The sequence below is a fragment of the Parastagonospora nodorum genome (assembly GCF_000146915.1).
Source record: "Parastagonospora nodorum SN15 chromosome Unknown scaffold_8, whole genome shotgun sequence".
Lineage (NCBI taxonomy): Eukaryota > Fungi > Ascomycota > Dothideomycetes > Pleosporales > Phaeosphaeriaceae > Parastagonospora > Parastagonospora nodorum.
Window position 1 is genome coordinate 1,339,027 of NW_001884556.1, and position 20,243 is coordinate 1,359,269.

Genomic DNA, 20,243 nt, shown 5'->3' on the forward strand with positions numbered 1-20,243 from the left:
CACATATCATCGCCTCAGATTCAGTGCATCCAGCTACCTACGTCAGCCAGGTAGCGGCATGTGACTCTCTCTAGTGAAGACTTGCTGGACATCTGACCGACGGCAACGACTAGTCGCTCCATGCCTTCTCAGAACCTGCGCTACACCTTCCATTCATCCAACCAGCCGACCACGCCCTTTCGTGAGCCATCTACACCTCATGGCAGGGCCAAACAGTTTAAATAAAAAATGGCATCGTGGCAAGTTCAAACAAGCTTTCATCACTTGGGTATATTCTGTCTTTCCCTAGTCATAATCTGATTTCCTAAATGTGTCGCCCTACAGGACGCCCAACCTGGCACGCATTTAATCTACACCATGCCCTTCTGCACCGAATTGCATTTCCGCGAATCCATCGCTTTCCGAGCATTTCCAGCTCAAACTTGCACCATCTCAACGCCGGTATTGGGTATCTTGTCTTCGTAGTCGTAAGTGTATTGTTGCTGCTGACCAGTAGCGCATCATGAAAAAATGTTTGCCAGCCATGACAACGGCTTCATCTTCTGTCGTGGGACACATCGTCGTACTTGCTTGGATCGTCGTCCTTCATTCCAAGGCTCGATCGGATGCTTCACACCCGATGTAGTGGGGAACGCGTTCGCGTTTCGGCTTCGTTGTACATCTTCAAACGTGCCCTGCCTCAAACTTCACACAAACGGCTTCGGCTCTTGCACATAGTGTATCGTATTCGAGCTGTTTGCCGTCTGGACGGAAAATCTCGGATCCGTCTTTTGCAAGCGGCCTGGGTTGCCAGATTCGGTGCGGTAGTTTACTGGTGCTTGGCCAGCGGGCATAGGGTACGCTGCCTTTTCGTGCAGTGAATCAAGACTGCGTCCAGTGCGATGGCCTGTGGGGTTGATTTCTTCGTCCAGCTGTTGCTTCTTCTTGCGGCGAGTGCAACAGCACGATCGGTCGTAGGGATAGCACCAGAATAGCCATGATACGACCCAGACGCAGATGATGACGGGTACCACGCCGAGGCCAACGATGAGGCCAATTGATGTTGCTGAGATACCTCCAGAGCTACCACCTTCTAGCAAGCGGCGTGTAAGGTGGGCGACGGCTGGCATTGTTGCTGTTATTTCCGTTCAGGTACTTGGAGTGTGACGACGTGATAGCGAAAGTGGCGACTTTCCCCAAGATATGTACAACTAAAGACCGGTGACGTGAATGTTCAGGAAGCGACAGGAAGATCACGGTTGACGGAGTAGTCCCTGTAAAGGGCAGAGTGACGATAAAGATATGTGCCTCGCGAAACATGGCAGTGCTTCACAGTGGGCTTTGTACGGATCGCTGCGGACCAGCCTAAGGAACGTCACCAGAGCACGTCCGCAAGTGACGCATAACAGCCCCATGCTAAGACAAGATGAACCGCCGGCCTTACGTACCAAGACCTACGTACCAAGCCACTACAAGCCTGTCGTTGGCGCCGCGAGGCCGAAAAGTTGCAGAATTGTAAGAGCAAGTGACGCGAATAGCATCATTCCATTGTGGCCTAGCAGCGTTAGCTTGGAACTGACTAGCGACCGGCTGCCGCGGCATCCAAGTCAATGACAGCATAGACAAAACCGGGTTTGTGGCACCAGAGTGCCGCGTGCGAACTGCGATGGCATCGGTTTTCAGCGCTGAAACGTGCGACTGGAACGCCTCATGAAGCAATCCGCATTTAGAAATCGCGAGCGTCAAGAGGAATGGGAAGGCATCCAGTCGTCGTTGTGCAACGGATGCGGTTCCGGAACGCGGTGCCGAACGATAGCCGGATGCTGGGTGCTGGGTGCTGGGAACAGACTCGCTTACCTCCATGCTTGGCGATCGTCTTCTGGATGCATCTTGTTCCGCACTGCCACACCTCTTGTCTCCCAGCCTCGCCGAGGTCGACGACTTTGAGATCCTTTGGAATCCCGCCGTAAGGCGAAGCTCCCTCAACGGCCGCCTGCAGAGTCGACTTGAACAAGGATTCAGTCTCGACCCATGGCATCGTCGTGTCGTTTTCAGCGTGCATAAACACTATCTGAAGGCCTGAGCATGTACCTGGAATGTTGGTCAGTATGTTCTGGCTTGATTCCGTTTGATCCGCATTCGGGTGGACGCATGTTTGACATACGCGCAAGTTCCGCAAGACGATCGTCGCTCTGCCACGTATCCTTCATCTTGCTACTGAACCACCTTTGCAGGGCTGACGATAATTTGATGGGCGCGAGAACGGGCACAATGCCTCCTATCGAGTACGACGCAAATGCCCCTCCTGCGTTTGTGAAAGCTGCACATAAAACCAGCCCTTTGAACTCTATGCCGATCTTCGCATACTGGTGCGCAATGCCTGCAACCACAGCCGTACCCAGGGAATGGCCCAGAAGGACGATGCGATCCGGCGATATCTTTGCAGTGTTCAGTGCCCAGTCTATGACCGCTTGCGCATCGCTCAACAAACCCCTCTCGGACGGTGTCCCTGAAGAACTGCCAAAACCACGATAATCAAACGCCAAGACGAACATCTTTCCCGAGGCTCCTGATGAATACGATCTGTACTCCTCAGTTCGCCTTTGCTGAGCTATAGTCGCGCTGTTGCCGTGGAAATATACAAGCAGCCGCGCTTCCGGATCGCTTTGCAATAGTCTGAAGGCTAGCTTGTCTTCAATTTTGTCTACACTGGATGGCTCAGCGATGAAATCCTCTAGATGCTTAGCATAGACGCCCAGGGGCGCAATAAGCCACGTGAATAGCTGTTCACTGTCGCTTGTCGCGATGCGGAAGGGTGCGACCTGGTTCTCTGACGGTATGAGCATCAGTTCCGCACTTCGTTTCAATTTTCCAACATACTCAGAAATCCAGCTCTTTCAGGTTCCATCAGCCATTTTCCAGGGAAGAAGGTGACCCAATGCAAATACAGCATCTCTGTGACCTGTCAGCCGCCAGCCAATCACCGGTGGACCACACTCACGCTTCTGCACCCATGGTATGCAGCAAAGCAGGGTCGCCGGTATCCATATCGTGCTCACGAAGGAGAAAGCAATTCCGATGGCGGCGAAAGCGCTCATTGCAGCTGGGTGTTGCGGAAGAGATGCTCGTGTGAGACTTGGGCGTTCGACTTGATGCACGTGGCGCGTGCGCTAGATACCGAAGCCTCGGCGGCCGCGCATGGGGAGCTTCCCGCTCCAACAATCCTCCAACTCTGGCTGTGTTCGATGGTACCTTAGGGATGATGGCATTGCTGCGCGCAATCCGAGTCGATGGCTAAATCTGGATCACGAGACCCACTGATTTATGGAAGACATTCGATTGCTCGGATAATATCTTCCAAGGTAACACGTGCGCCAACTGTAGCACTTGTGTAATGGCAGACGAGTCATACCCTATGGAGCGTTTAGATGGAGATAACAACAGCGATGATAGACTTGACTGGTTGCTTCCTTGCGTTCAAAGCCTATTCTGACCTTCATTACGAGCTGCGCGAGCCCGTATCGATGTTGCCTGACGCAGATGCAGGCCCATTACAAAGCATTCCGGAAATACGACCAGCAGCATCAGCGCACAACACGTCACTTGGTAAGCTTAAAAATCAGACCGTGGGTACTACGCTTCCAGCATCCAGAAGTGTCACAACCTCCGTGGCTACGATCACGTATTGGCCATGTCTGAACTCAAAGCCTATCCCGGATCATGTCATTGCGGCGACGTGCAGTACCAAGTCAAGCTCAAATTTCCGTCCACACACAACAACCAAACCGAATCCGTTCGCATCTACAAGTGCAATTGCTCGACATGTCAGAAGATGGGTTACTTCCACTTGCGCCCCATCAACCCTACTGAGCACTACATTCTCATATCACCAAACCCGGAAGATCTTGGCGACTATCGCTGCTTCGAGAAAAAGCACGGGTGGTATTTCTGCAAGAACTGCGGCGTGCGCGTCTTGGGCCTGGGCGGATCCTGGGAGCAAGTCGAGCTCGATGTCGAGAAGTGGGCCGATCCGACGAAGGGATCCGAAAAGGAGAACCTGCAGACAGTGTGGAGAACAATAGGTCCATCAGACCCGAAACCATACTACTTGAGTGTCAATGCAGTCACACTCGAGCCGACCGAGGACACTGATTTGAGGAAGTGGCACGAGAATGGATGGATTTCCTACTGTGAGAGTCGAAGGGATGACGGTACACCTACGCGTTTCGGTAGGCCGCACGAGGGAGGAATGTATTGACGGAAAGCAATTTGGTATTCGCTATTATCACTAGGTCATGCGTTCATGTGGGGAAAAAAGGTTGCAGATACAAGTCGTTGAAAGAATGGGTTGATTTGGTACGAAATGAAGACCCCTGGACCTATGAGATTGCGGTGCATAGCTCAACGACCATCCCGGAAGTACACGTCGTCAAAATCTTCTGGGTGGGGTAACCCGCCATACGTGCGAGACCGATACTGTGTGCATGTCTGGTTCTCTGCAATATTGGTGTCCTTGTGCTGACCCCAAACATTCTCCAAGTAAGCGTAGTAAGATGTTAGCTGTTGGTCATCTGGGATATTACCATGAGATGCGTCACCCCTTGTGTACTGCTCCTGTGGTGGACTCACGTCACTTGCTCCAGGTCGTGAGTATATGCTTGGCGACGGAGGTGAGTACGCATAATTCAGATGCGAGTCGGGGTCGTAGTCCCTCGCTTGTGGCGGTGGGGGTGCTGCTGGAAGATATGAGCGATGGGCAAAGTCTTTATTTGTTTCGGTGTAGATTGGGCGACCACCGATGGTGTGCTCCTTGTCTGAAGCAGAGGATAGGATTTGGTTGTCATTATCTGGAACCTTCGACTTGAACACACTCTTCACACGGTCCCAAAAAGACACTTTGGCCGGGCTTGGTGATTCATTAGGGTCGCCTAACTCTGCATCCCGATCGGGAGGCGTCCCATAGCATGAATTTTGGGCCAGTCCGCGACTCTTAACCATGTCTGGAGAAACTCGCTTGAGCTCACCGTTCTTGTACTTCTCAATTTGTCTCTCGTTATCCTGACAGGTATGGCACTTACCGCGAATCCGCTGGTAAATAGCATAAACCATCAGGCTGAGTAGAAGTAGAACCATGAAAATAATGGCCGCTAGACTGAGGCTGGCCATACGATCGTTCCAAGCTTTATGATCAGACTTGAGTTGGTGCTCGGCAGCCGCAGTATTCGAAGGAAATGCCGACATGGTTGTCATCGACGACTGCGCTGACGACGTGAGCATTATAGACGAGGTTACATCTGAGCGAGAGATAGACGCTGCCGTTCCGCTCCGGAACAGTGTAGTACTGGTAGGCAAAGTCGGACTAGCAACAGTTAGCGTAGCCAGAGAAGAGAGATCGACTGTCAAAGATTTGACCATTGAGGGATAGAGCGTGACATAGTTTATCTCGGTGACAATGATCAGTCCTCCAGAGTATGCGGTGTTTGAACCTGTCATGTTGGGCTGTAGATTTTATATGAAGTTACCAGGGTAGACTGAGTGTGCAAAGATGTTGGTACGCCAGGAAATTTGTCATGTTCAAATGTTTGCTCAAGTGAGAATTATGAGGAATACTATTATACTTTGACGGTCGATATATGGCTTTGTACAGTGACCCTACTCTGAGAGATGTTGGTACACAATGTGTATTTGATACTAACAGAGTTAATGTAGTCTGACTGTACTTCCTTCATCTACAATCCATGTGTACAATGCGCACTGTGTGCTGTTGTAATATCATCACGAGAAATCGATTACCATGACTCAGGCACGACTGGCATTTTTCTTCTTTTTTTTGATGGGTCTGACTATCGAGAAGGAAGGCATGTGGATACAGTCATATGTATCGAGTTGCATTATACGAATGCAATGTCAATCATGGTTGCTTCAGCTCTTCCAAGTTGTACGCGATAAACTACATTGGATGTCACGTACATGTGGGTGAGAAGCCACAGAGGTTAAAACAAAACAAGAGATGTGCAAATGGATTCATTAATATTACACGTCGCATACGGCGCTAAAACCATTACGAGTCGGACATGACGCCTACAAATTCGCAACTTCATCTCCTCAGCTATCTAAATATGCCTTGATGGGCATCAGGATATACTCGTCCCTCATCTCCCTAAAAGCGTCTACATGATTATAGAACACGATTGCCAGCAATATTACACTGACAGGCAGAACAAGCATCAGCACACAATACTGCACCATGCCCCACCAGGCATTTTCCAAGTATTGTCGCATTGCTTTCTCGTCCTTCAGCCTCGGAAACGGCTCCTTGAAGACTTGGCGGTCCAGGAATTTGCACAATGGGTCCCACGTCATCGTATCTGGGTCGACTTCAAGTAGTTGATCTCTGGGCACAATGGTCCGTACAGTGTTGTAATGGTTTTCGTAAGCGGCCTTCGATCCTGGTCCACCGTACGTGTTTCCATTATGCGCTTTGAAGATAGAATGCATGAGTTTTATCAATGGCGCCATTTGGGTGACGTTGAAGTATCTCGCCATTGCGAATAAGCGCCACGTACACAAGCACCAAATGCTGTCCTGCATGCTTGCTTCCCAACTCGCATAGCCCCGCGTCGTTAAAATGACCTTCGCGTCCGGATATGCCTCAATCAGCTCTCTCGCAAATACACATCCTGGAACGTCCATAACGACATCGTATTCGCCAAGAAGCTTGTCGAACTCGGCTTTTCCATATGGTGCTTGATTGCGCAAGCTAACCGGACGGTCTTTTGGTGCGACCAGAGTCACGTTGATGCCTTCTTGCCAGAGCGATAGATCCTTTGGTTTCATCAGAACTTCACGCATTTGATGCGGTGTGTAACCCAATTTGCGTAGGGCGACGGAGACGGAAGTGGTTCCTGTGCGGCACATGCCGAGGACAAGAATACGCATCGGTTTCTTGCGTGTACGCTCGTCGCGATCGATGAGACGGCCAGGAAGACTGAGCACCATTGCGAATGTCCTTCTTTGTGATTGTGAGAGATGGTGGAATGCGCAAGCGTTGTGATGTGGACGACGAAGGTCTCGAAGGCGAGATGTGAAATATGGTTACGGATTAGGCTAATTAACGGCTGTACAGGCCCGACAACGCGAACCATTGCCTCGGGCGCGATTGCTCTGTAATGGGATAGCCTCATTTTTAGCGAAAGATGTGCTATACTAGCGCATCATCGCAGCATGTGGGAGTATCGAGATATGGACGATGCTTGTCGAGAGCGGTTGACGGTGTGCGAAGGGGTGTACAGGTACGCTGACAAGCGGGTTGATGGAATCCCAGCAAGTGTGTTCCTCATGTGGACTAGAAATGTGCTTTGCACTATTTGTGTAGTGGTCAAGTTGATAGTGGTCTCGGAAGTTCGTCTATACGCCAGACGAGTCGACGTCTAGTTGGAGTTGGCCTGTCGTTGAGCTTTCTGCATCAACTCGTGCTCCCATTCTTGGATGAAGTTGCCGGTAAGATTATGCATCTCCATTGTGTACACAGACTGGGGATCCTCTAAAAATTTGAGCTCATAGCCTTTGTTTGCCCATATTGCTGCCGGCTCCCAGTCCTTAACTCGCGCGTGACAGATAGCGGCTATTCTGTAAGCTTTGGCATAATAATCGGCAAGGCCCTCTTCGTGCACAAGCTCTGCAAGTTTGAGACTGGCTCTGGCATTTTTGCGAGCTTGTTGCGTTGCCTTCTTTGTCTTTGGCGAAGTAAGTGTTAGTTGGGGCTCAAAGTCGACAAAGGCTTTACTGATCGTTGTACGGCGATCATCGCTGGCTTCCATTGCAGCATGTTCCTGGGCACAGGCCTCGCAGGTGCACTTGAAGCCGTAGCGGTCGAGATGCTTTTGCCGTTGTTCCTGGGTCAAAAGAAGTGGTATGTATGACACAAAGATTTCGTCGCCTTTTGCGATTCGTCGGGTTGCATAGACGATGCGTTTGTTCAGGGTTTGACTCCAGTAGTAGCTGGCGTTTGGCCGACAAGAGTGGTTGATCCGGGCGATCTTGGGGAAGAGGCCTATTTCGGTGCCTGAGTTGTATGCGTTGGTCCGGAAGATGATACCAAGCTTGTCCATTGTTTTCTTTTCATGCGCTGTGGCATGATAGGTAAGAGACATTATTTCTTCTTGCTGTGGCGCTGGCAGGGTCTCAAATTCGGCACGAACTAGTTCTGCGACCGCAACCATGGGATAGCCAGAGCCTTTCACAAATTCTGGAGGTACTATTTTTATGGCTGGTGTTTCTCGCATGACAATGTCACCAACATCCAGATCATGTGCTGCAAAGACGCCGAGGCCTTTGCCGTCGCTGTTGAAGACTTTGTAGGTTTCTGGCGGCCCTGTACAGACGCGGATCGGCCATACTGGGTTATTGCACGTTGTGGAATGAGATCTGGCATTTGAAAGTAGCGAACAAAGAACGAAGAGTGTGGGGGCGAGCATAGTAGTGTGCAAAATCAAAGAAATGTTGGAGAGGTCTTAGGAAGTCGCTACCATTTGATGCTTTTCAATGTCCGGTAGGAACCATTGAGAACTGGATGAAACGCGTTTCAGCCCGCAAGTGTCGCATCACAGCAACTCTGACATTCAGCGCTTGAGCAGGTGCTCAGGAGATCGAACATTAAATACCCTTCACTTGAGCTAGACTGCGCTGGAGGTATTTTACGAATCTCCGAGGGACGTCAAGTGTTGCAAGACGCGTGCATGTTCGCGAAGAAGATGCTGTGAGGATGCCGAAAAGAGCCGAAATCGATGCCGACGCGACTGCCAATGCTTCGGCCCTTCCCCAACCACGACATCTTTCCCCCGCGCTGGTGGGGCAGGACGGATTGCCATCACGGCAGTGTCAAGTGCGATGGACCATTCCTTGAAAAGGAGAACATTTCGTGCCTTCTCTTCCTTATCCATTACGATTTTCCGTGGTGATAGGTGAGACGCGCCCACTACTGCGACGTCAGTTAGAAGAAGTGTAGCGAACAGGGAAATGGTGTAAGTGTACACGGCATCACAATGCGCTACCAAGGATGCTGATCTGCTAGTTACACGGCGTCGTTCGCCTTTTTCGAGGCATTGTGGGAATATGGCGTCTCCAACGTTTTCGTGAACCTTGGAAGCGACCATCCCTCGATCATGGAAGCCATTGTCAAAGGCCAAAATGAGAAGAATAGCCAGTTTCCCAGAATTATCACGTGTCCCAATGAGGTACGAACGACACCTTGAGAACGGATCAATGACCGCTGACCTCCACAGATGGTCGCACTCTCCATGGCGGATGGCTACGCGCGATTGACTGGGAAACCTCAATGCGTCATCGTACACGTTGATGTGGGCACTCAAGGGCTCGGAGCTGCTGTGCACAATGCCTCGTGCGGTCGCGCGCCTGTCCTTATATTCGCTGGATTGTCGCCTTTCACGATCGAAGGGGAGATGCGCGGAAGCCGAACCGAGTACATTCACTGGATACAAGATGTGCCAGACCAGAAGCAGATTGTGGCTCAATACTGCCGTTATACCGGCGAGATCAAGTCAGGCAAGAACGTCAAGGTTCGTAGCGGGGATCGACTTGAACTGAGCCAGAGGCTGATATTATGGTAGCAAATGGTCAATCGAGCACTCTCGTTTGCCATGAGCGACCCAAAAGGTCCCGTCTATCTTTACGGCGCACGTGAGCCCATGGAGGAGGATCTGACCCCATACAAGCTGGAACTTGAATACTGGCAACCCGTCGAACCCGCGGCTCTCCCGCCCAGCGGAGTCAAAACCATCGCCGAAGCCCTAGTACACGCACAGGAGCCACTAGTCATCGCAGGATACACAGGAAGAAACCATGCGGCCGTTGAGCAACTCGTCCAATTAGCGGACAATGTCAAGGGGTTGCGTGTGCTGGATACTGGTGGAAGCGACATGTGCTTCCCAGCGAACCACCCAGCATGGCTAGGTCTTCGGTACGGCAATGACCCTAGCATCAAATCTGCTGATGTCATTCTGGTCATCGACTGCGACGTACCTTGGATCAATACGCAATGCCATCCGAAAGACACGGCCAAAATCTTTCACGTAGATGTTGATCCACTGAAGCAGCAAATGCCCGTCTTCTATCTAAACGCTATAAAGAGGTATCGAGCGGATTCGTGTACGTCTCTTAGCCAGCTTAACGGATACCTCGAATCGCATCTCAAAGAACAGCTGTCAAGCCAGATGTTTGTACAGCGATGGTCTGCCTTGCAAGAGTCGCATAAACAGAAACTTGAGGCAATCGCACGCGAAGCCAAGCTCGACGACCAGGGACATTTTGCAACTCCTTACCTTTGCTCTCAGCTGAAGAAACTGTGTCCTAACGACACTATCTGGGCTATAGAGGCAGTTACGCAGACGAGCTTTGTCGCAGATCAAATTCAGGCTACACTTCCGGGCTCGTGGATCAATTGTGGAGGAGGCGGCCTCGGTTGGAGCGGTGGCGGTGCACTGGGTATCAAGCTTGCGACCGACACTGCAGGTAAAAAGCAATTCGTCTGCCAGATTGTGGGCGATGGGACATACCTCTTCTCTGTACCAGGCTCTGTATACTGGATCTCACAGCGCTACAAAATTCCGATCCTCACCATTGTTTTAAACAACAAGGGTTGGAATGCGCCGCGTAGGTCCATGCTGCTTGTTCATCCGGATGGTGAAGGCTCAAAAGTGAGCAATGAAGAGCTCAACATTAGTTTCGCGCCCACGCCAGACTATTCGGGCATAGCAAAAGCAGCGTCCGGCGGTGAGATTTGGGCAGCACATGCAAGCAACGCAGAAGAGTTGGGCAAGCTGCTGCCGGAAGCGATACAATCAGTACTCGGTGGTCGATCGGCGGTATTGGACGCGCATCTCGAAGGCCCAGAAGGAAAATACGGTGGTGGTAAGGGACGACTGGGATGATGTAAATGGATTGAAAAATGACCTTTGCAGCTGGTTACATGTAAGCACATGATTCTCATTACAGCCACTGGTTTCCATTGTCCAGACTACGATATGATGCCTCCCTAGAACCATGCTCGACAATGCTATCTACGTTGTAGTAAAAACATCGAAGTCTGCGACCGGCGCTCCACTTTGCTCAACCCCACCGCCCGGTATGTATATCTTTCTACCGACTCCTACCGCGTAGGTGCCGTGTCTCGGAAGCTTCATCTTCTCAAAACTCTCCCACGTATTTTTCGCTGTGTCATACGCCTCAACCTCGCCGAACACACCGCTGGCAGTGGATGTGTCGCCCTCCCCCCCAAACGTAAATACCTTGTGTCCCACCACTCCAGCAGCAATACCACCCCTTGCTGTCGGCATCCGGGCGTCACTGATTGCCCATCCTGCTTCCAAGTCGCACAGATCAAGCACAAACACCGTGTCCTTGTTGTTTTCCTGTCCGTTGTTCCTTCCGCCCAAGACATACATTTTCGACTCCACCACGGCACCACCAGCATGATCTCTTGCTTCTGGCAATTTGCTCGCACCCTCGGGTACATGGAGCCAAATGTTTTTCTCTGTATCAAAGACTGAAACCAGGTCAACGCTGGTTTGTGTGTGGTTGCCGTAGAACTCGAGCTCGGTGATACCGCCGGCCATGTAGATTTTGCGATTGAAGATGCCTACAGCGGCACTTCCGCGTCCCTGGGCTCCGAGTGAATCATGCGATATGTCAGACCATGTATCCTCGGAAGGGTCGTACACCCATGAGTCGGTGGCTCCACGCCATGCACGACCACGATGGTCGCTAGAGTCTGTCAAGCCACCTAGCACGTATATCTTTCCATCTACTACTGCTGCGTTGATATGGTTCAGCGGCTTGGGTATTGGGGCACCGAGTGACCATGTATCAGAGGTGATGTTGTAGAACTGCATCAACGATGTAGTAGCAAAGGGTGGGACTAGAGTGGGATCGTCGAGGGGGATGATGCCGCCGATGATGGCGATGGTTGAGGGTGGTAGAAACAATGTGGTGTGTTCTTGACGAGGAGATGGGATGGAGCTTAGGGTGGTCCATGTTGGGACGCGTGGGTTTGGGAGGGCGAAGATGGGGGTGCAGAGGGCGACGAGGAGCATGGATAGGCCGGACATTGTTGGAGGTTGCGAGGGCACTTGTGGAGCTAGACGGATACAAAAGGAGTATGTTTAGGGTATGATGGGATATTACGGCAGTGGGAAGCTCAACCTTATACTTTGTTGATATGAAGACCTTGATCGCACAGCCACAAGACAGGCATGGTATTCCCGTTGTTTTGGTCCGACCAAGACGTGTCGTCCATAGTGCAGTGTGACGGTCATGGCTACTACCAGCAGTGCTACAGAGCAAAGAAGCCGCATACCAACAAGACTGCCTTGAGTGGCACAGCTTCGCCAAGCATCGGAGATGGGCCTTTTCCGTCTCCTCCGCGTGGTGGGAGAATCTTGTCCGACTGCGCGCGAGGTCCTTGGGATCTCACATCAGCAGACCCCGCCGACTTTGGCTTTTCGACCTTGTCCGACCTCTCTTCTCCGGCTTGCACGACGGCAGAGGGCCGAGGGTGTGTATGGACTACCACCGACGGGTAGGGCAGAGGAGAAGAGGGGTCCTTCCTGTCTGGTGCTAGTGTGGTGGAGTAGAAGGGGATGTGCCAGCAATCCTGGTCTTCACCGCTACAAGGACCTAGCTAAGCGAGGCGATGCATCATCATGGAGCGAGTGTTGAGTGTTGAGTGTTGGCTGCATCCACGATTCACCCACCCACGCGCCGCACTGCCATCGCTACACCCGTTCTACGCCTCTCCTCCTGCGCGACTCACACCTGCATGCTCCGACCAAGCCCATGAGTACTTGACGTAGTCACGCGCCATACTTGGGCACGCCTCAGCGCTGGAAAGCCCACACGAGCGTGGACAGCTTGGAGCTACAATCACATGCCATCCCTGGCAGCAGCAGCAGCAGCAGCAGCAGCAGCGCAGACAACAACGACAACACCATGACGGGCGATTCGCAGACGCTCGACCAGATAGTCAAGGGCGCGCCGGCACCGCATACGTCAGTGCATGCAGTTGCAGCGACGGCGTCTCCAGCGTACTTGGCCACGCTCGTCGACACGTCGCGCCATGCCAACGACGGCACAGCAGCAGTCAAGCACCCGCGAAACGCGTCCATCACCGACCCCACGTCGCTCCTTCCAAGCGCGCCGCCGCAAATCTACCTCAACCTCCTCATCCTCGAAGCGTCCCTGCGCTCCCAGTACCTCACGCTGCGCGCCCGGCGACGGCAGAACACGTTCGTGCTGACGCTGCTCTTCTTCTACCTCGTCATCTTCTTCGACCTCATCTTCCTGCGGCCGCGCGAAGATGGCAAGGGCCGTGGGGGCAGCCAGTACTGGATGGTGGACATGCTGCAGAAAGTGTGCTTCATCACCGGCGTCGTGACGGCCCTGCTGTTTTGGGCCACAGGCCAGTGGGAGCGCGGGGTGCGGTGGCCGCGGCGCTGGGTCGGCGTCGCCAACCGGGGGCTGAGGGGCATCAATGCCAAAATCGTCGTCATCCGTGGGCCGTGGTACCGCGAGCTGTTCGAATGGCTCCTGTTCTTGCGCCCCTTCTCCGGCGGCCTGTGGGGCGGCGAGCAGGGCGGCAGCTCATACCACTTCATCAACGTCTCGCAGGAGAAGTCGCATGGCCTCGATGGCGGCGGTGGCCGTCCGCGTCACAGCATAGTCCAGGACGGCAAGGAGTATGCCGAAGAAGATATTGCCCCTGGCGGTGATTACATCAAACTGCTCCTCCTGCCTAAGCCCTTTACCCCCGACTTCCGACAGAACTGGGAAACATATCGCGCCGAGTACTGGGACAAGGAGAACGAACGACGTGCCGAACTCCGCACCAGTGTCCGCGCCAGGCAGCGCACCATGGCAAGGCAAGAGGGCGGCTGGCTGTGGTGGAGCGGCTGGAGGGGATGGAAGCGTGCACGCGGCTTCACCAGCCGCTCGGGCGACATCGAGAAGAGCGGGCATCACCATGGACACAGTCACAGTCTGTCACACAACGCCTCGAGAAAACGCCGGCCCAGCATACTGCAGCAGGCACAACGGGGGAGAGACGCAAGCCATTCAAGAAGCTCGTCGCGCAGCATCACACCAACTCCAGACCTAGACGACCGCCTGCGCCCAGCCGAAGCCCGCGAACGACGCTGGAGCAATAGTACCACGGGCTCTACCACCACGCTGTCGACGTCGCGTCAAAACTCTCTCCGCTCTGCCAAACTCGCTCAAGGAACTGCTCAAACAGCCCGAAGACCACAATTGCCAAGTTCAAATTCACGACCAAGCACGAGTGAGAGTAATCTTCCCTGGCAGAGCAAGAGGGCGAGCATGCTCAGCAACGCTGAAAGCATGACGGAGGGCGACGATGAGGCCGAGGGAGATGACATGCGTCCGCCGGCCCAAACCCACGTCCAACGACGAGTGAGTCGGGAAAGTAGTGGTGGGAGGGCAGAGAGCGCATAACCATTTTTGCTCCTTGTATTCCATTAGCTATTGAGTGTATATTTATCGAATGATACCCAGCAATCTTCATGGAAGCACACTAGAAGCATGCAATGTTCCCGTCGTTTTGACGATCGAATCAGCGCCGTTGACTCTTCGGCGTTCCTAAGGTAAGCCCTAACTCGGTTTGACATTGAAAGTCCACTCATAAGCATGTAAGTGAAACATACCAAGCTCCCGGAAACCGCCCATATCAGTAAGCAAGCTTACATTGCCAGGAACAGCCTGCACAAATAGCCGTAGCGTTACAAGGCCGGATGAGAAAGCGTGAATTTCGTCGATGCAATATTCCATACATGTACTTGTTCTAAACCGTCCTATATTTAACCACACCTTCTTTGGCATTCACGATCCGCAAACATTAAAGTATTCAATCCGAACTGCGCCTCTTACACACTTCGTGCGCTGTGACATATGCAAACACGTCATGAACAGGCAGTGCCCTTGGTAATTGTAGAGCACTTGCAGACAGGCCCACCATGTTCGTCGCGTCTACATGAAGGCGCGAACTTGATGGCAAATCTTGGCTTTTGTGTATAGTCTCCCAGAAGATCCTGTGGAATGGTTATGGTGATTTCCCTCCAATGGACAAGTAGCAATGGCTTCATTTCGGGCGCATGGCAGGATGGGTACTTCGGCGCCGAAACGTACACACGCCAACTGCTCCTGGCCAACTTACCGGACACTATAGATGGATGTAAGACGGCTGTGTCCTTGTCAGATATAAGACAAGCAATGCGCGCTCTGCTATATCGTATATCGGGGGTGCCTACACGACTATCATTAACCACGCTCATTATCTAAGCGACTCACCATGGGCGTTTGCCGTTCTTTCAAACCTCAAGGTGCGCTTCACCTGTTGTGGAACATCGCTCTACTTGGTTCTCTTCTCTCTGGAGCTGCAGCCCATAATGATTCTGCTAAACTGCGAGAGTGCTTGAGCAGCTCCAGCATTCTGGCTTCCTTAACAACCTTTTCGGACGCCACAAACTGGCAGACGATTACCTCTCCCTGGGCTCTACGATTCAGACCTGAGCCAGCCGCTATTGTCGTCCCTCGCACCAAGGACGAGGTCGCTGTCGCATTGGCATGCGCTGTCGATGCGGGTGTCAAAGTGTCCGCTCTGAACGGAGGACACTCCTACGGAGCATATGGTCTCGGTGGCGTGGATGGAGCACTCGTGATTAACATGGAGCGCTTCACTGAGACCACTTTCGACAAGGCGACTCGTCTTTTCACGTGTGTAACTTCCAGGTCAGTGTCCAGATGCGTTATGCTGACAATAATAGCTATGGTGGAGGAAGCCGAGTTGGAACCAGCTGCAACATGGCTCTGGGAGAACCACGGGCGCCACTTCCCCCACGTCCGTGCTAACTGGGTCGGTCTTTCGGGCTCTTCAATCGGGGAGCGGCTTTGGAACAACAAGTCGTTTCCTCGGTACTCCTATGGACAATCTTGACAGCGTTGAAGTGATGCTGTACAATGGCACCGTCGTGACTGCTTCTCGTACGGAAAACCCTGACCTATTCTTCGCTGTCCAGGGTGCTGGCTCGTCCTACGGTATAATTCTGTCTCTGACGACTCGCACATGGAAACCAGAGTTCGATATAGTCACCAACTTCACAATCTCACTTGGTGCGGTGGATCTTGACACAGGCGCCCAGGCCCTTATTGATATCCAGGACTGGGCCATGACAAAAGCCCCTGATACGTTCGCCTTGCGATGGCAACTTGCGGGCGAATGGAACGGTAGCGGTTACTTCTACGGCAACCCTGATGAATTCGATACACTGTTTGCTGGTCTCGTCAAACGCTTGCCAAATACAACCACGACCACGGTGCGAACGGCGGATTTCTGGGCCATGGAGAACTTTGCCGTTCCACAGCTCAACGGTACTGTCGACGCCTTCCCTCCACGCAGCATGTACCTACAAGCTCTGATCCTACGTAACGACCAGCCTTTCACCTTCGAGTCTGCCAAAGCGCTTTACCAGTACACTACGCTTGCCTTTAACCGTACTGATTTGACCGAGTTTGGCTTCCTGGACCTTTGGGGCGGCGTTTCTAGGGATGTTGACGACACAAAGCAAGCAATGGCGTACTCCAACAACCAGTGGCTCATCCGATGGGAAGGGCGTCTTGCAAATGGTCTAACCCAGTGGCCCGCTGACGGCATTGAATATATGCAAGCTGGTTTCAGACCTTTCCAGGAGCAGCTGAAGAAGGAGGGAGTACCGCTGAGGGGGTTCGTGAATTACAGAGATACCGAGCTTACTGTGGAGGAATGGAGTGTGCGGCTTTATGGGAACAACTTTGCGAAGATGAAGAAGATTAAGTCAGAGTTGGATCCGCATGGCGTGTTCACAACACATGCGCAGAGCATCCCCTCATTGTAGGGATTCGTAGTGTAGACTCGCGCAGTCATTACCTTTTGAGGCATTATATTCTATCTTCAAACCGAGTAATAATGCCCTAGCAGTACGCCATTTAGTCTGGTGTAGAATAATCAAGGAGCCAATATGCTCAATCTTTGAAAAGTCGCTCAATCTGCTAAGAACTGCAAACGTGGCTAGATTACAAACAGAATGCGATGGTCGCAAAATCTACGTCAACTAGCCTAAAGCTACTCTAACTTAATATTAGTCTGCTAAGTTACTATAGACTTACTTAAAGTATAGTATAGATAACTAGTTGTTAGCAATCCTCTTATATAATATAATTTACTACTAAGTAATCTATCTTACTAAGTAACCTGAAATTTCTTAATATAAGAAACTTTAGTTATATATTCTTAATTTTATTGCTATCTATAAAGAAGTCTATATTTATTATACTTATATCTAAGTTAGAAAATACTTCTAACGTAGTTTATAAGTAACTTAGCTACTTAAGTAACATAGCTATCTTACTCTACTAAAACGCCTATATAGTAATAATATATAATATCTTAATAATACTAAGCTTAAAAGATCTATACTAAAGAAGATATATAGCTTACTATCTCTAATATTTAATTAAAGTAACGTAAATAATTATTAAGCTAGCTATGTTATTAAGCTAGCTACTTTTTCTTAGTATTATAAATATTATATATAAACTATAATGCTATCTTAAAATAACTCTAACTTATTATATAAAGAAAGTAAAATTAATCTTATTTTTTAGGCTTATAACTTAGGCTAATTTAAGAGCCTATAACGCGCTGCTACTACCTTTAGCATATAATATTAGTAGCTCTCTAATTAGCTTTATAGAATTCTAAATTAAGCTTAAGCACTACTAAACTATTAGAAACTCTCTTTTATAGAAGAGCAAACTATTATATAATATATTCTTAACTTAGATATAAAAGAATTTACTCTCTAACTTTATAAGATAGTAGATATAGCTAATAAGCTATTAGCTGCATATAGTAAGATACTTATTAGTAAGAACTAGCCTAAGCAGTTTATATCTTATATAGAGAAGCTTAAGATAGCTTTTAATTAAGTAAAGAATTGCTAAAGAATACTCTAGAAAGATCTAGAGATTATTAGTACCTAGTTTAAGCTTATATAAGAGATAAAAGCTAAGTATAAAATTATAGATAATAATATCTATAACTTTAATAAGATAAGCTTCTAGATAAGCATTATTAGCTTAATAAAAGTAGTTACTAGCTTAGAGTATTATATAAAGCTAAATATAATTTAGCTAAATAATTATAAGTAAGTTATAGTTATCTAAAGTATCTATACTACTAAGTATATAACTTTACTCTTTATTATCTATAACGTATTTTATAACTAAAGCGTATATCTAACTAAGTTATATACTTTATCTTACTAAAACGCCTGCGTAGCAGTAACGCATAATATCTTAATAACGCTAGGCTTAAAATTCCTATACTAAAGTAGATATATAGATTACTATTCTTAATATATAAAATTAGTAAATTTAGAGTATTAGACGCGCTATAGCTATCTATAATATCTCTAAAATAACTATCTAAGACTATTATAATAAAAAGTATTCTTAATATAACTATAAACTAAATATAAAGCGCCTAATAAAACTAAAAGAAGAAGTAATTATAGAGCGTATACTTAAGTATTCTACATATAGTCTACTTATCTTAAAGGCTAATATATAAGATATAGCTAATAGACTGCTTAGAGAGCGCGCTGGCAAGCCTATTAGTAAGAACTAGGTTAATAACTTTATTAAGCGTACTTCTAAGCTATATAAGCGCTAGAGCTATCTATATAATTACTAGTAAGCTATCTATAAGAATCTAGCAGTTATCTAGTCTTAGTTTACGCTAGTTTAAGATATAAAGAAGAAGTATAGAGTTATAGATAAGAATATATATAACTTTAATAAGTCTAGCTTCTTAATAAGTAAGATATTCTCTTAGCTTATAATAATAAGTTTAGAGAAGCTTAAGAAGGTAAAGAAGCTCTAGCTTAGTAATTATAAGTAAGTTATGCTAGTATAAAGCGTTAGTATAATAGAGAAGATAATTCTACTTTTTCTTATCTTTATAAGTAAAGTTCTTATCTTAAACTAATTTTATAACCTTCTATATAACTAAGTTATCTAAGTTAGCTCTACTAGCTAGATAAATAATAATCTAGCATTTACTTAGCTTAAATACTTTAACTCTTATACGTATTCTATTAAAGTATATAAGCTACTTATTATTAATAGCTATAAAAGCTATTACGTAGTAGAATTCTAGAAATACTATAAAGAGAAGAAGATTATTACTCTCTATATACTTACGTACTTATTTTATCTACTATAGCTACTTAATATTACTTATTTGCTTACTATTAAAGCGCATATATAATAATAGTATCTTAGTCTTAGCATGCAGTTATATCTACTATATTAATAAAGAAACTTTTTTACTAGCCTTTAAAGCTGCTTTTAAGAAGACGTTTATAGTAGAGAATATTTATATAGAGTTTTAAGATACTAGCTTAGTCCTTATATAATCTAGAAGTAGTAATTATTAAAGCTTAATATATGCTTCCTATACTCTACTATTAATAACCTATTAAGAATAGTGCCTAGTAGGCAAAGATACTATATAATGCTTATAAGATAGAGATATAGAGTATGCTTATTTAATAGAGAGTATAAAACTATATAAGTTCTATAGTAAGGTTAATAGATAAAAAGATTATATAGCTAAGTAAAGGCGCTTAGCAGATAGTATATAATATAGTATTAATATAGAAAGAAATAAGCTACTTTTAAGATGCTATAGAAGTAATAATAAAGTATAAAGTACGTAAATAATAATATATATAAGTAGAGAAGATCTTAATAGTTAAGAAAGTATTAGACTTAATTACTATAATAGTAGAGAACTATTATAATAATAGTAATAGACTATTAAAGAAAGTGCGCGCAGAGAGGCGCTATAGTACTTATAGTAAGACTAGATATAATATCTATATCTATAAAGTAGAGATAGAGAATATAGAAGATAGCAACGCTTCTAATAAATAATATATTTATATTTGCAGTATATAAATTTATTATAGTATTACGCTATATTGCTGCGTAGGCGTTTTAGTAGAGTAAAGTACGTAACTTAGTTAGATACGCGCTTTAGTTATAAAATATTATTAAGAGATATATCTATATCTTAGTATAGTATAAGAAAGCTTTAATACTATATTACTAGAAGCTTTTAGTATCTAAGAATAGTA

The 20,243-nt window shown here is 48.0% G+C and overlaps 11 protein-coding genes across 11 annotated transcripts; 4 read left to right on the forward strand and 7 right to left on the reverse strand.

Moving 5' to 3' along the window:
* Positions 1–416: 416 nt before the first annotated feature.
* Positions 417–1,109, reverse strand: SNOG_06089 (hypothetical protein; the record flags this gene model as incomplete). Its single annotated transcript, XM_001796423.1, has 2 exons — positions 417–482; positions 693–1,109. 2 exons carry the CDS (start codon positions 1,107–1,109, stop codon positions 417–419), a joined length of 483 nt encoding a protein of 160 aa, XP_001796475.1.
* A 596-nt stretch (positions 1,110–1,705) lies between these two features.
* On the reverse strand, positions 1,706–3,077 carry SNOG_06090 (hypothetical protein; the record flags this gene model as incomplete). Its single annotated transcript, XM_001796424.1, has 4 exons — positions 1,706–2,070; positions 2,144–2,809; positions 2,860–2,934; positions 2,981–3,077. The coding sequence occupies 4 exons, from the start codon at positions 3,075–3,077 to the stop codon at positions 1,706–1,708; spliced, it is 1,203 nt and encodes a 400-aa protein (XP_001796476.1).
* A 348-nt stretch (positions 3,078–3,425) lies between these two features.
* SNOG_06091 (hypothetical protein) lies at positions 3,426–4,237 on the forward strand (the record flags this gene model as incomplete). The annotated part of the gene is given in 2 exon segments (XM_001796425.1): positions 3,426–3,585; positions 3,603–4,237. 2 exon segments carry the CDS (start codon positions 3,426–3,428, stop codon positions 4,235–4,237), a joined length of 795 nt encoding a protein of 264 aa, XP_001796477.1.
* A 143-nt stretch (positions 4,238–4,380) lies between these two features.
* On the reverse strand, positions 4,381–5,472 carry SNOG_06092 (hypothetical protein; the record flags this gene model as incomplete). The annotated part of the gene is made up of 3 exons (XM_001796426.1): positions 4,381–5,240; positions 5,272–5,338; positions 5,392–5,472. The coding sequence occupies 3 exons, from the start codon at positions 5,470–5,472 to the stop codon at positions 4,381–4,383; spliced, it is 1,008 nt and encodes a 335-aa protein (XP_001796478.1).
* Positions 5,473–5,890: 418 nt separating this feature from the next.
* On the reverse strand, positions 5,891–6,978 carry SNOG_06093 (hypothetical protein; the record flags this gene model as incomplete). Its single annotated transcript, XM_001796427.1, has 2 exons — positions 5,891–5,929; positions 6,193–6,978. 2 exons carry the CDS (start codon positions 6,976–6,978, stop codon positions 5,891–5,893), a joined length of 825 nt encoding a protein of 274 aa, XP_001796479.1.
* Positions 6,979–7,409: 431 nt separating this feature from the next.
* Positions 7,410–8,456, reverse strand: SNOG_06094 (hypothetical protein; the record flags this gene model as incomplete). The annotated part of the gene is made up of 2 exons (XM_001796428.1): positions 7,410–8,353; positions 8,429–8,456. The coding sequence occupies 2 exons, from the start codon at positions 8,454–8,456 to the stop codon at positions 7,410–7,412; spliced, it is 972 nt and encodes a 323-aa protein (XP_001796480.1).
* Positions 8,457–9,143: 687 nt separating this feature from the next.
* On the forward strand, positions 9,144–10,928 carry SNOG_06095 (hypothetical protein; the record flags this gene model as incomplete). Its single annotated transcript, XM_001796429.1, has 4 exons — positions 9,144–9,215; positions 9,264–9,557; positions 9,609–10,016; positions 10,164–10,928. 4 exons carry the CDS (start codon positions 9,144–9,146, stop codon positions 10,926–10,928), a joined length of 1,539 nt encoding a protein of 512 aa, XP_001796481.1.
* Positions 10,929–11,057: 129 nt separating this feature from the next.
* On the reverse strand, positions 11,058–12,104 carry SNOG_06096 (hypothetical protein; the record flags this gene model as incomplete). Its single annotated transcript, XM_001796430.1, has 1 exon — positions 11,058–12,104. One exon carries the CDS (start codon positions 12,102–12,104, stop codon positions 11,058–11,060), a length of 1,047 nt encoding a protein of 348 aa, XP_001796482.1.
* Positions 12,105–12,328: 224 nt separating this feature from the next.
* Positions 12,329–12,859, reverse strand: SNOG_06097 (hypothetical protein; the record flags this gene model as incomplete). The annotated part of the gene is made up of 2 exons (XM_001796431.1): positions 12,329–12,649; positions 12,809–12,859. 2 exons carry the CDS (start codon positions 12,857–12,859, stop codon positions 12,329–12,331), a joined length of 372 nt encoding a protein of 123 aa, XP_001796483.1.
* On the forward strand, positions 12,699–14,198 carry SNOG_06098 (hypothetical protein; the record flags this gene model as incomplete). The annotated part of the gene is made up of 3 exons (XM_001796432.1): positions 12,699–12,844; positions 12,906–14,029; positions 14,080–14,198. The coding sequence occupies 3 exons, from the start codon at positions 12,699–12,701 to the stop codon at positions 14,196–14,198; spliced, it is 1,389 nt and encodes a 462-aa protein (XP_001796484.1).
* A 1,157-nt stretch (positions 14,199–15,355) lies between these two features.
* Positions 15,356–16,937, forward strand: SNOG_06099 (hypothetical protein; the record flags this gene model as incomplete). The annotated part of the gene is made up of 3 exons (XM_001796433.1): positions 15,356–15,780; positions 15,808–15,978; positions 16,004–16,937. The coding sequence occupies 3 exons, from the start codon at positions 15,356–15,358 to the stop codon at positions 16,935–16,937; spliced, it is 1,530 nt and encodes a 509-aa protein (XP_001796485.1).
* Between the last annotated feature and the right edge of the window lie 3,306 nt (positions 16,938–20,243).